This window comes from Filicampus tigris, chromosome 11 (genome assembly GCF_054856515.1).
Source record: "Filicampus tigris isolate MCC_2025a chromosome 11, RoL_Ftig_1.0, whole genome shotgun sequence".
Classification (NCBI taxonomy): domain Eukaryota; kingdom Metazoa; phylum Chordata; class Actinopteri; order Syngnathiformes; family Syngnathidae; genus Filicampus; species Filicampus tigris.
This window is the reverse complement of record NC_141227.1, coordinates 13,198,754-13,212,059: the sequence shown is the minus strand read 5'-3', so window position 1 is coordinate 13,212,059 and position 13,306 is coordinate 13,198,754. Positions and strand designations below refer to the sequence as shown.

The window sequence follows — 13,306 nt, the reverse complement described above, 5'->3', positions numbered from 1 at the left end:
GCACTCACTAGTGGCTCTATTTTTGTGACTCACGCAATTCTAGTGCAGTCCAACTGTGCACATGGATAGAGTTTTCTATCTTTTGGTATTTTCGTAGACAGGCGCAGTAATAAAAGGTGTGTTTGTACCATTATAGGAGTGAACAGATCCAACTTGATTCCCGTCCAATTCAAGTGGCTTCTGGGGACTGAAAGTTGGTCAAAGTTTGTAGACGGAAACGCAAACGGAAGCCCGTTTAAAATGAAAGGCGGACTAGCCTATAGGCGATTACCATTTGTCCTGGCCGGACAAAAATATGCACAAAACTGAGCAAGGGCAGAAAGACTTAATCGGTTTAGGTGTGAAAGTGTACTAATCTGTGCTGTCAAAAGCTATTTCTGCTGTTTCATTTGTTGCGTTTGTTGTCCACTAACCCTCACCGTGACCTCTGCCCTTACGCTAGCCCTTTCAGTTTGTTCTCCTCTCGGGTCTGCACCTCCCTGCAGACGTTCCCTCATTAAGAGCAAAGGAGAACATCTGTGCTGGACAGGCACTGTGACTTTTGCCTTCTGGCCAAGGGCTCAGAAGAGATTCAGTCATACAGCAACTTGGATTTTTTGGGCACTTTCAGAGCAGTATGTATTAGTGGAAAGGTTATCTAACAAAGACAGGCAAAAAGGTCTGCTGCATCTTCGTGACTAACTGAACTTTGAATTATTTCAATTTTGTTTTTATATGAAAAAGAAAAAAAACACTATATAGTTAAATATCCTCATTACCAGTTAACGTTAGAACTACTTTGTTTAGAACTACATGTTCTATTATGTTGAAGTCAATTTTTTTTAAATACCTCTCAGTATGATGCAAACTCTAACTGCAATGATAAAAATATTGCTGTGTTAGTTGAGTTTATTTGGACATGCTATATTGCAGACAACACATTTACATACAATACTCAGAACGTGGTAATGAGAGCCCAAAAGGGGAAGTCTGAAGCAGAAACTTATATATGCCTACCCACCACACATTAACGTGCAGAACAAAAATATCACATGCCAAGGGAATTACAAAAAAAAAATGTTATCCCTGCAGCACAGTTCTCAGCTAACTAACTAGAAAACTAATTACAAACTGAACACCATCACCTGTAAGAAGGCTTTTTTTTTTTTTTCAATGCAAACATTGTATTAAATCCAATTAGATTCTACCAGAGCACCTAATGTTGTGGCCAGTGAATGTAGGCGGATGTTCTTCCACATCAATGGAGAAAGTTGCGGTCAAAAGTTAATGAGGTATACAGCATTCCACTACAATACAGTACAACCACAAAATTCAGTTAATGTCCTACAGACTCACCTACTGAATTTGAATGTCTGTCTATTGTATTTGTCTGGGCTATCCCAGTTGTAAGCTTGTTTTTCACCTTGGACTTGCTAATTATCTGCACTATAAGCATTTTTAGGAAGAGAGTTCGAACTATCATAAAATTTCCTATGGGTGAAGTATGGATTAATTTTATTGCAATAGAATTCTCAGCAACACCCTAAAGTGAGTGCTTTTGTACTTTGTTACACTTTCATGTCATATAGCAGTAAAACAGTGCATCTGGAAAATATTCAGTGTTTCACATTTTCCACATGTTATGTTTTGGCCTGATCTCAAAATGGAAAACATACATTTTTGCTCCCCTCAAAATTCTACTCACGACACTCCGTAATAATGTGAAAAAAACATTATGGGGACATTTCGACAAATGTATTAAGAATAAAAACTAAACATCACGTGTACATACGTATTCACAGTCTTTGCTCAATACTTTGTTGATGCACCTCTGGCAGTAATTACAGCCTCAAATCTTTTTGAATATGATGCCACAAGCTTGGCACAGCTATCTTCGGGCAGTTTTTCTCATTCCTCTTGGCAGCACCTCTCAAGCGTCATCAGGTTAGATAGGGAGCATCAGTGCACATCCATTTTCAGATATCTCCAGAGGTGTTTGATTGGATTCAAGTCTGGGCTCAGGCTGGGCCACTCAAGGTTGTCCTGAAGCCACTTCTTGGTTGTCTTAGCTGTGTGCTTGGGGTCAATACTGAGGTCCTGACCACTCTGGAGCAGGTTTTCTCCCCTGATTGCTCAGTTTTGACAGGCGGCCAGCTCTAGGAAGAGTTCTTCTGGTTCACAACTCCTTACTTTTACTGATGATGGAGGACACTGTGCTCATTGGAACCTGCAAAGCAGCAGATTTTTTTCCGTACCCTTCGTCAGATTTATGCCTCGAGAAAATCCTGTCTCTGGGGTCTACAGACAATTACTTTGACTTCATGCTTGGTTTGTGCTCCAACATACTGTCACTTGTGGGTTATTACTGTATATGCTGTATACTGCTGCTAACCTGATGACTGTACATGGGGGGCCCTCCGCGTTGGGGGGGGGGGTGTAATGCCCTTCCCGCAGGGGCCGTCATCGCAGGGGCTCCTTGGGTCCGGGTGGCCGGGGGCCTCTACACTTTGTGTGGGGTCCACCCGGCTGATCCGGGCCAGGGGTGTCTGTGATGGCGGCACTCCCTGTGGCCCGTGGGCTGTCATTCCCCTCAGCGTGAACGAGCCCCCCTTGGGTACCCTTTCTTCATATGGTTCCTCTGTGCCTTGTCATGTCTTTTTTAACAAAGTTTATCCGGTTGTGTGCTTTGTGTGTATATGTGGGGTGTGTGTGTGTGTGTGTGTGTGTGTGTGTAGATGCGAGTGCTGGTGGATATATATCTTTGGGTTTGTTGGGAGGGAGGGCGGTACGCGGGTCTTCCTTTTTATGTTGTGTTTTGGACATTTTTACTGGACAGCACTTTGAGTGGCATTCTTTTTGTATGAAAAGTGCTATAAAAATAAATTTGATTTGATTTGATTTGATTTGATATATAAACAGGTGTGTGCCTTTCCAAATAAAGTCCAATGAATTGAATTTATCACATGCAGGTGCACTCCAATTAAGCTGAAGGAGCCTCCCAAGGATGATCAGCAAAAACTTGATATGCCTGAGCTCAGTTTTTGAGCTTTGTGGTAAAGGCTGTGAATACTTATATATAGTAAATGTGATTTCTTAGGTTTTTTAAATTTATTTTAAAACCTTTGCAAAAACACTTCTTTTACATTGTCAGAATGGTGTGCTATGTGTGGAATTTTGAGGGGGGAAAAGGACTTTATTCTATTTGGGAATTACGCTGGAACATAAAATGTTGAAAAAATGAAGTGCTGTGAATACTTTCCAGATGCACGCTAAATGCCAAAACAAGGTTCTCTGTTCCATTCTCAGTTTGAGACATTCTGCGTAGGGTTTGCATGTTTTACACGTTTGTGCGGTGTTTCTCCAGGTACTTCAGTTTCCTCCCACATTCCAAAAACATAAATGTTAGGTTAAATGTGAAGGTGAGGGCGAAAAGCAGTTTTGGTCTGTATTGTATGTGCCCTTCCATTGTCTGAAGACCAGATTATAAACATCCTTTCACCCAACTTGTGAACCAGCTAAACTATGACAGTGAATGAGGTAAATCGTAGAAACTACTTTAAATGGAATGCCAGATTGAAGACAGAATACAACTGCTGAATGTTAAAATGCAATTAGCATTAAATGACACATAAATTAAAAAAAATAGCACTTAAGTGTTGTCATACTATAGAATCAGGGGATAATCACTCCCAAGGAACCTCATTTATCTAGCGTTTATGAAAAAATAAAAATATGCCAAAACAATCCAACAAGTAGTATGAATATATGCTGAATAATAATGGGAGGAGTGAGTCATCATGCTTTTTGTGAAGTGAAAACGAGTGAACCCACACAAAGCTCTTGGTATAATGTATGCAGCAAGCACCTAATTTCTTATTCCTCTCCAAGGAAACTTTCAGAAACCAACCCAGCCATTCTATTTATATCTGGAAACATCGCTCCCTCTTTGCACTGATAGCGCCATTAGGCACGGAACAGTAATACTGACGCTTTAGAGCAGTCAAACGCTCAACAATTCCTCAAGTATCAACTTAAACCTCTCAAGAGGTCACCTCATCAACATACATGCTTATTATATCCGATTTTATTTAAGATTTACATTTTTAGATTGCTTTTGAGATTGATTTTTAAACCAATATCCGTTTCTATCTCATTAGCATCAACTACTTGCTGCCTGACAGGTGGTGCTTACACTAACTGTTTCACACAGACTACAAATTCATAGCAAGTTTGCTGGGCTACAAGAAAAACAAATATTTGTAGTCACCAAACAGCCCACAGCACAAATGTGTTCGGGGATTTTTTTTTTTTTAATATGGTAAAATATACAAATGAATGCAAATCGTGACCATATGGTTGGATGGGGTGAGGTGAAATTGTGGCAGCAGCTTCAGTTTTGTTCTACAGCTGTTTTGACAAACTTTTCACTGGGGAAAACTTATTTTGTGAGTCGAAATCATCTGCAGCTTCTGAATCTAAGCTTCACTAAATTCACCCGCAACATACAGGAGATTACATGACAAAATATTGTACATCTGTCAAAACTGTCAGTGACTTATTTTAGCATGTTCCACACTTTGATTTGAGATAGAATCAGCGACATTTAGAGATTCCCAAAATGCTATGCTGTGTTCTCTATTTGTGTATATTATGTTACGGTAATTTAGCTATATTTTTAGCTATTTATCTATCGGTATAAATCTTCATTGTTATTTGAGTCTGTTTTTATATATACAGTATTTATCACTCGTATTGGGGCTGGGGTGCCTGGAATTTCATACATGGATGTTTGAAATGTAAACAAAATGAACCCTGAATTTGAATTCGAAAGCGGGGTCATGCCAATGCAGTGTTTAGTGCATATTGTTAGAATTTTCACCAAAAGTGCCAAGACAATGTTTTCAGGTGTCTTATGGATTTTGGTGTTGTTGATTCAAGCAAAGAAAAAAATATGAGTTTCCGCATAAAAGCCAGCTCAATTGGAAGCCTGTCTGTACTTAAAATTAGCCTGGCTGCTGAAATGGAATAAGATTAACCCCCCAAAATCCCCCCCCCCCCCCAAGAAAACAAAAAAAATTCAATGTGCAGATGACGCCATATGCGCACTCACCAGCTGGGCATGTACAGAAGGCTGTTCCATCGGAGCGTGTCAGACAGGTGGAGTTGTGCAGACAGGGATTGTTGAGGGGATCACATGGGTCATAAGGCTGGTTGCACAATGGGCCGCTGAGAAAGGGGGGGCAGGTGCATAAAAAATCCCCAGATACATGTGACTCCTGACACCGAGCTCCATTTAAACAAGGTCCAGATTCACACTCATTCACTTCCTCAGCGCAGTCCACACCTGTCCAGCCTGGTGAGCATATACACCTTAGAGACACCAAAAAGTTAGGTCAGTTAAAAACTATTTTTTTGCAAGTTCTACTGAGTAATGATACAGCATACTGAATATGTACTAAACAGATAAACACCCTCAACAGATTACCAATGCCAACCACTGCTGCTGAAGAGGTCAAAATGAATGGCTGAAAATTGCAAACCATATGGTTCGAATGTATTACAACATGGACTTCAAAGTTTAATTAATTACAGAACCAAGCTTGTACTTTACATTGAATTGTTCCCATTTCAATTATTTAGAATGTCGTTAATTCATTCCAGGCCCTCAAAACACACCATACTTTTTGTTACATGTTTTAAAAGATCTGTATTATAGAGTAGAAATACTTTGTATACAAACATAATACAGCAGTTAAAGAGAAAGTAACGAAAGAAACTGGTTTTATGAAGTGTAATAAAACGGAATGTCTCACCCACAAACCTACTCACCCACATGCACACTCGAAATTTCAAGGCAACAAACAAACAGTTCAACAAAATATTTTATCTTTTGCTAATTAATTACTGCTGTAGCCTCCCCCCAAAATACCGTGTATTTTTTTACAGTGCAAACCCTCTAGAAAGGGTTGATGTGTGCCTTAAAGGATGTGGCCTGGTAGGTAATGTCAGAAGCTTTGACTTAAGCTTAAATTTACCACGCAGTTTCAAGTGTTAGCAAATTCTCCATGCTCCTTGTGAGTGTTTTCATTTTGTGTTTTTTTTTCCCCACTCCACTTGGGTAGCAGTGTATTTGAAGAGCAACTTTTCTTCTGAGTTGGGGCTCTTAAGTTATCACGGTATGGTCCTTCATCCATTTTCTATACCACTTGTCCTCATTAGAAAATGCCAATAAACCAGACCCTAGGCAGGCCAGAAAGAGGCAGAGTGGGTAGAACTGGAACACCAGAGAACAATTCAGTCTCCACATAAGGTAAGATCTTTTCAATTTGTTTACAGCATTCAAGTGGCACTTAAAATCATCTGGTAGATTGTTTTCGTGCTTTGGTAAAGGTACTGCTGTTTTGTTTAGCCATTCAGCCATTGTATAGCCATCAAGCTAGGCTCAAGAGGTAACTCAATGCCCGTATATGTGCAGCATCCGTGAACTCACGTAGAGCATTGTGATTGTGATGTACGAGAGTACAGTATCAGTCATACGAAAGTAATTAGAGTCAACACCTGATTTATTTCTTGAGGAAAAAGAAGGACGCCTCAAGTTGGGGTTAGGACGTCTTACAAGTGGAGGACATGCCATGCAGTTCGAGGCACAGCATTATTTAGAGTTGAGGCCAATATTTCAGGTTTTTCAGCTCCAATATGTTCAGACATATAATAATCCTAAACAGCTGGTGGTATGGACTCTTCAGGTGATACCTTTTTACCTTGCATGTGCAAAAGGGCTCTCACAAGTCACTAGAGATTGAACCTGCAACTTTTCAAATGCGAAACAGCCACTCTAGCACCTGAGCCAGGCTGCCCCAATGACTGGAGTAGCCTTAGCATAGTACCTCTGCAGTTTTAGTACAGCAACAAAAAGGAGGTGAGAGTGTGTGCTTTGGATTGACAGCACAGACGCAGCAGGTGACTATTCCACTTGGTGGCAGTGAGTACCAAAACACAATTCCTTCCATCCCTTCGCTTTTTTTTCTGCTGGAGCAGTTAGACGTCTCCAATGAGTCACACACACCCTGGATTTTTGTTCACGCTGTGAGCCAGTCATTGACTCATTTGTTTTACCTGCCATATTCCATTCATTCTGCCCTTTACCAATAGAAGGAAATTATGCTATATGTTTTTTTTGTTTTTGTTTTTTAATATTGATGCATTTAGTGCCCTAATGCTAGCTAATGCACCTACTTGTAGCCGTTGAGTTCAGTGCAGGTGGCGTTGTTTTTGCAGGGCTGTGACAAACATTCATCAATTTCTTGTTGGCAGTACTCTCCCTCCCAGCCGGAGTGACATATGCACTCGTAACTCTGCATTAAAACAACAACCACACACACACACACGCACACACACCCCCACACAAACATAAAAAAGAAGTCTTCTGTTTGGAGCGGAAAATGGCCGACAGTTAGTATTGCTTAATTCACTTTGTTACATTTTAACATACAAATGCTGGCATGAATTTTACCCTAATGCAATATACAGTACAATCCCCCAATCGCATCAGTATGCATTCCATTTGGGAATCTATTTGAACTGTGGAAGAGTCACGCTTGTCGTACATTTGGCATCACTGCATTTGCATTTCTCCTCCCGCCCACCCATGAGCATGAAATGAAAGCTTGTTTTCAGCTTGTGTCATTCAAGGCGTATGGTAACCTCCATCATACGTGCAGCAACATCATCTACATATTTTGCAAGGAACATTTAAAACATATCTGGTTTATTTGTCCGTTAGTTTATTTCACTGCTTTTGTCTTTAGCAGCATGTGAAAGATGTGTCCTTTATTTCATCATTGCAATCTGCATTAGTACAATTAATCATACCATGGCACGGAAGATGAATGGTTTGTTGTACCACTACAAGAAACTGGTTTAATTTAGATTGCACTTTGCATAAGGGATGGGTGCACTGTGTGATCAAAGGTTTTTTTACAAGATTCGTCATTGCCACTGTTTTGTCTAAAGGTCTTGTATGTTGTGGGTTGAGGGTATGCTAATCAGTGTTGTATATGCTATAGGGTGTGCAGTTAAAATGTTCCTCATATGACTGGTGGGTGTTGGGGGGATGTTGGGTGCAGCTGTCTGATGATAAATTAGATACCTTCAGGATATTCGGATTCTTTACCCCTGGCAATAGAACATAATCTCATTTTTGCTGCTAAGTCACCTTCAGGGACAGCAATTTTCCAAAATAAGCTCCATAGGACACTACATTCAGAGAGTGCGATGGCTGGGCTGTAAACAAGACTATGTAGCAAAAAGTATTCATAATGAGTTTAGGAACGGACTAGAAAAAAAAAATTTGCAGTAAAACGTTCCAGTGTAGAAAATGGTTGATATTACAGATAGGCATGATAAGAGACATATTCTTTCCTGGCAGGCTACACCCAAGGTTGGTTGCCAGTCAATCAACACAGCATGATTATCCGTTAAATCATTGTTAAAAATGTTGTCAATTACATGGAAATGATTGACCGAGCTGTGAAAAAAAAAAGCCAAATGGAATGTGCTACTTATCTGTAACGAGCATATAAAGAAGAACAAAAAAAAATGCCACTAGGTGGAAACCGATACAAACAAGGGGAGAGAATACAACACACAGCAAGGTTGTAGCCACAGGAAAATACAGTCTGACAATTTGGGCTGGGATAATATTGGAATATTGGTTGTCCTGCATGCCAGGAACGAGTTGAATGGCTTTGACTACCAGTATCTTGAATATTCATTTACTTCAGAGGTTTGATCTTTCTGTTAGTTTTTTGTTTCCTGATTAATATTTATCTACATAAAATGCACCATAATAATTAAACATGACCTGTTTTGTCAAAAATAAAGAAGATGTAATCAAACAACTGCTATTTATTTCTTCTTGCCTCTAATCTTCAAACGTCATTCAGTTCACTATTTGCAAACCAAGCCATTGAATGGGAGTAGATGCAGAAAAAGATCTGAGTGACAAGGAAGAATGTCATAAGAATGATGATTAGCAACATAAAGAGTCATTCATTAATCAGATGTGGCCTGTTTTGCAAAAAATAATTAGATGTAATCAAACAATTGCATTCAATTCATATCTTACTGCTTCTAATCATCAAACAGTGCTCATTTCCCTATTTGCACATCAAACCATTCAATGAAAATTTAATACTTTTCTTTGTGACATTATTCTTGACTGTAAAGAACATGTAAGCTTCACCACTTGCTTGCTTCATCTATCTTATGTTGCTATAGATCTCCTAGGTAGTAAATTGACTCACTTAGATGGTGATGATAAATCTCTCAACAAGATCAAGGCAGCCTGTCGGTACTGCCAACACAATCCTGATGGTACTGACACATGTCGCTACATTTTCTCTCCCTTTGGACACAAAACTAATAATGTTATTAAACAGCTGCGTATATTTTACTACAACACACGTCACTACGCAGTGAAAGCATAATGGTTATCAGGCAATCAGCAATACCTTATGTGAATCACTTGAGTCCATATGCAATGGGAATTACCAACTGCACTGATTAATGGGACACATTTCCATTTTAAGGCCCTTTCTAAGTCTATTACATCACTGCATTATACTGCCATATAGAAAAGAAAAACAAATCTGTCTACTTACCAGATGGAGATCCTTACATATTGAGTTGCTACTGCACAGATTGTTCACGCAGTCATCAATGTCTTTCTCACATTGCAGGCCAGCATAACCAGGATTGCAAAGGCAATAAAATCCGTCTACAACTGAAACAAGATCAGCAGTTTAGTTACATCTCCTTGCATCATCAATTACTATTCACTGCACTCAGCGGGTAGCACTCCATTTCTACATAGCTAATTGTTAGCATCACCAATACTTTCTCAGTGTAGGGCCATTCTTTTAATGACAACTGTCTAACTGTAAAAAAAATGAATGGATTGTTCAGCTTGCTGCACCTACGTGACGCAGCAGCATTCAATGCATCAGTCGGACTTCAAAAATCCTGAAATTAACCTGTCTGGCCACTGGCCTTTTTTTTTTTTTTACCCCCGCACCCCTTTCACTTATACCTCTTTTTCTCAATAAATGGCCTGAAGGCTTGTCATTTGTTATCACACTATCAGAGTTCACCGTTCAGGTGAACCCAAGTGAAAGAGGAGAGGATTTTTTTTCCACATTACAAAATGTGCCAGTTTTTTACACCACCTTGTGAAATATTCCGCTACGTATAATGTGTTTCCACCTCACACGTTACTTGCTAAATGACAAGGAATGCATCACTGTCCCTGCAACACAACATTGATGCACCGTTAGCCAGTGACAGAGGTAATTGCACTTCTTTCAGGAGTGAATTTATTACTTCCCCAGTCAGGGTCCCAGGATTCTTCATTATCCCAAAGATTTACCACGTAATCTATGCTGTCACTCTGTCTTGGTATGTGTAGCCACTATTACTCTCATTAAATGCTTTTGGTCTTGGGTGGCAGCAGCATTACTCATCTCAGGCACTGTGGCTCTGCGGTGCTCTCCCTAGGGATGGGGTTGGGTGGTGTTGAGCGCCGGGCCATTGGGTCCTAGAGGCCCCATGTCAATGACCTGCAGTGAACTGGCTGCAATCAAGATTAGTCCAGACAGCTGGCCCAGGTGCACGGTAACACGATGAAGTGAGCCACTGTGGGCTCACAAATTTATTCCACACAAAAAATGAATGAAAAACTTTTTGAGAAATATACTATACAATGAAGCAATTCAAATCAATGCAGATTGAGAGCTGGATTTAAAAAAAAATGTACTGCTCATCCTCATTAGGATTGCAGGTGATCTTGATCTTATCCCACCTCACTTTGGGCAAGAGGTGAAGTATATCTTGGAATGGTCGGCAATCAATCGCAGGGCACTTATGGTATGTGGTGGGCACATTCACAATCACATTTACACCTATGGGCGATTTATGAAGATTTCAATTAGCCAAACATGTGTGTTTTTAGAATGTAGAAGAAGTTGGGCAACCAGGAGGAAACCCATGCAGGCAGATGGTGAAAGTGGAGGGCCAAGCTTCAAACCCAGAACCTCTTGACTGTTTGAGCCGCCTATATCACCGTGCTGCCCACAATATAGTAATCACTGGAGGATTTTTCATGAGAACTGGATTCTAAGTGTCGGTCCGTCATTCAGTCCATCAGTTAAGTTCCTCAGTTAGTCCGTTAGAGGTCCTTTGGTCTGTCAGTCGGTCCCCCAAAAAACGTCAGAAAACGGGCATCCGCCAGTCAGGGACTAACGGGCTGCCGGACTGTCACTGACAGACGCGATTAGTGACGGATGAAAACCCACTTCTGTTATTCATCAGTGCGTCATTTCTATAAGGGGTCCCGTCAATCGTCAGCAAAACGGGCATCCGTCATTCTGATGGACTGCCCGCCTCTGGTAAGTACAGCATAATTTTTACATAGACATGTTCATCGCAATAGGTGGAAAGTCAACATTGACCACCAGACCTTGTTGGAAGGTTGATGAATGTGCAACTTCCCCCTTTAAACTTCAATCATTTCATTCACTGCATTAATGAATGTGAAACGTGAGATACAATCACTCTACAGTATTCAGAATTGGAAACACAACTATTTGAGTAAGTACTTGTGTTGGATCTCTGTAATATAAATAAAAATGCACAATTGCTTAAATCCTCTCTGCTACAATTATAATCGTGTGATGCACATTTGACGTGCATCATACGGCTAGGGAGTATAGTCAGAGATAATGTATCATCTTTGATTAGATAAGTTGCTCAACATTCATAATCAATTATACAAATTCAAGTAACACTCATTTTATGTGAGGCAAATAAGAAGGCCTACGCTTGCAGACAATGTCCCAGATTATCCCATCAGTTGGCATCATCCCATTCACCCTTATTAGCTTCAGCAATGACCCAGCTGTAAAATGTCAGACAGTGTGAGTAGGTTATTAAGCATGTTGGCATGGTAAGAATTTCTTTTTTTTTTTTTTTTCTTACCATCATAGCAAAACCCATTGACGCATGGGCTAGAGCTGCACTCATCAACGTTGATTTCACAGCGGGGACCCGTGAATCCTCTGCGACAGCGGCACCGGAAGCCCAAAGGGTAATGGTCCTCATCCAACTCTTCCACACACAAAGCTCCATTCTCACAGGGATTGCTGGCCTCACAGGGTAACAAGTCACAATTTGGACCTAGGGTGAACACACAGGAGCATTCAGCCTTGTTGAAAGTAGAATCAAATAGCAGAGCTGGGGATTTTAAAGACTCCACCTCTATTGTCTGCTTCCTTGAACCCAAGCTCAAGAGTGCCTGAATAAGAGTAAATGGCGGACCAAAGGTCTGGCAACATTCTATTAATAGCTGCAGTAATCTTGTTTTTCTAAATATAAATTGACATACATCTCTGAAATATACTATTGCATTTCATGCGTTTCCTTGCTCAGTTGATTGTAAAATGGAGAAATGTGGCTGTGATTCGGCTTCAGGATATTAATGTGAATTAATTAAATGCCCTCCTAAGGGATGGAAACATGGATGTTTAAATGTATTCACAAAGAACAAACAATGGACTATCGATACCATTAATTTCAGTACCCTAACCCTTATGAAATAACAATGACGATAAAGAATTAAATATGACCGGAGTGTACAGGACCGAAATTCTCAACGGCGTTGACAATTTGATTTAATGATTCCTAAATAAAGATCATTTTATAATCATGAATGGTTTGTCAACTTTCTACATTAGAAGATAAACAACAGATGGCGGGGCAATCAATACTGGCATCATCATATATTTAATTTAATGTAATATTTGGGCCAAAATGGTCACCTTGACCTTTGTTGGGTGATTACAAAAAAAGTGGAAATTAAGAAATGGATTTATCTTTTACCATTGCTCACACAAATAAAAAAATAAAACAGAATTAAGTGTTGTAACAATGCAGACTGTAACTGATTTTGTAGTAACAGCCTAGCCTCATTGCTCTTTATAATCTGTTTAATGCTTGACCTACTTTAATCATCATACATTAGCCGAAAGCACCAGCATTGTTTCTGCAATCATATCACCATACAATGACACTTAAACTACACATTTAGCTGATGAGCCTAAGTCTCCATAAATCACGTGTTTATTCTTTAATGTCTGTCTGGCAAATGAAGATGTACCCATTTTGTTGAGACATGAAGTGAGTTCTGAAAGGTGAAAATAATAGTATGTGAACTTGAAGTTAATAAACTTTTTTTTATTGCTTTTTTTTTTTTTTTTTTGGTCCCCAGTCCCCA

General features: G+C 39.9%; 1 protein-coding gene across 1 annotated transcript in view; it reads right to left on the bottom strand.

Moving 5' to 3' along the window:
* eys (EGF-like photoreceptor maintenance factor) overlaps positions 1 to 13,306 on the bottom strand; it is a 149,395-nt gene that overhangs the window by 90,210 nt on the left and 45,879 nt on the right. The window contains exons 20-23 of the mRNA XM_086045079.1: positions 12,013 to 12,210; positions 9,642 to 9,763; positions 7,216 to 7,334; positions 5,090 to 5,349 (exon numbers count right to left, since the gene is read on the bottom strand). Of these exons, the coding sequence (XP_085901205.1) occupies positions 5,090 to 5,349; positions 7,216 to 7,334; positions 9,642 to 9,763; positions 12,013 to 12,210 (699 nt within the window). The remainder of the gene's footprint in view (positions 1 to 5,089; positions 5,350 to 7,215; positions 7,335 to 9,641; positions 9,764 to 12,012; positions 12,211 to 13,306) is intronic.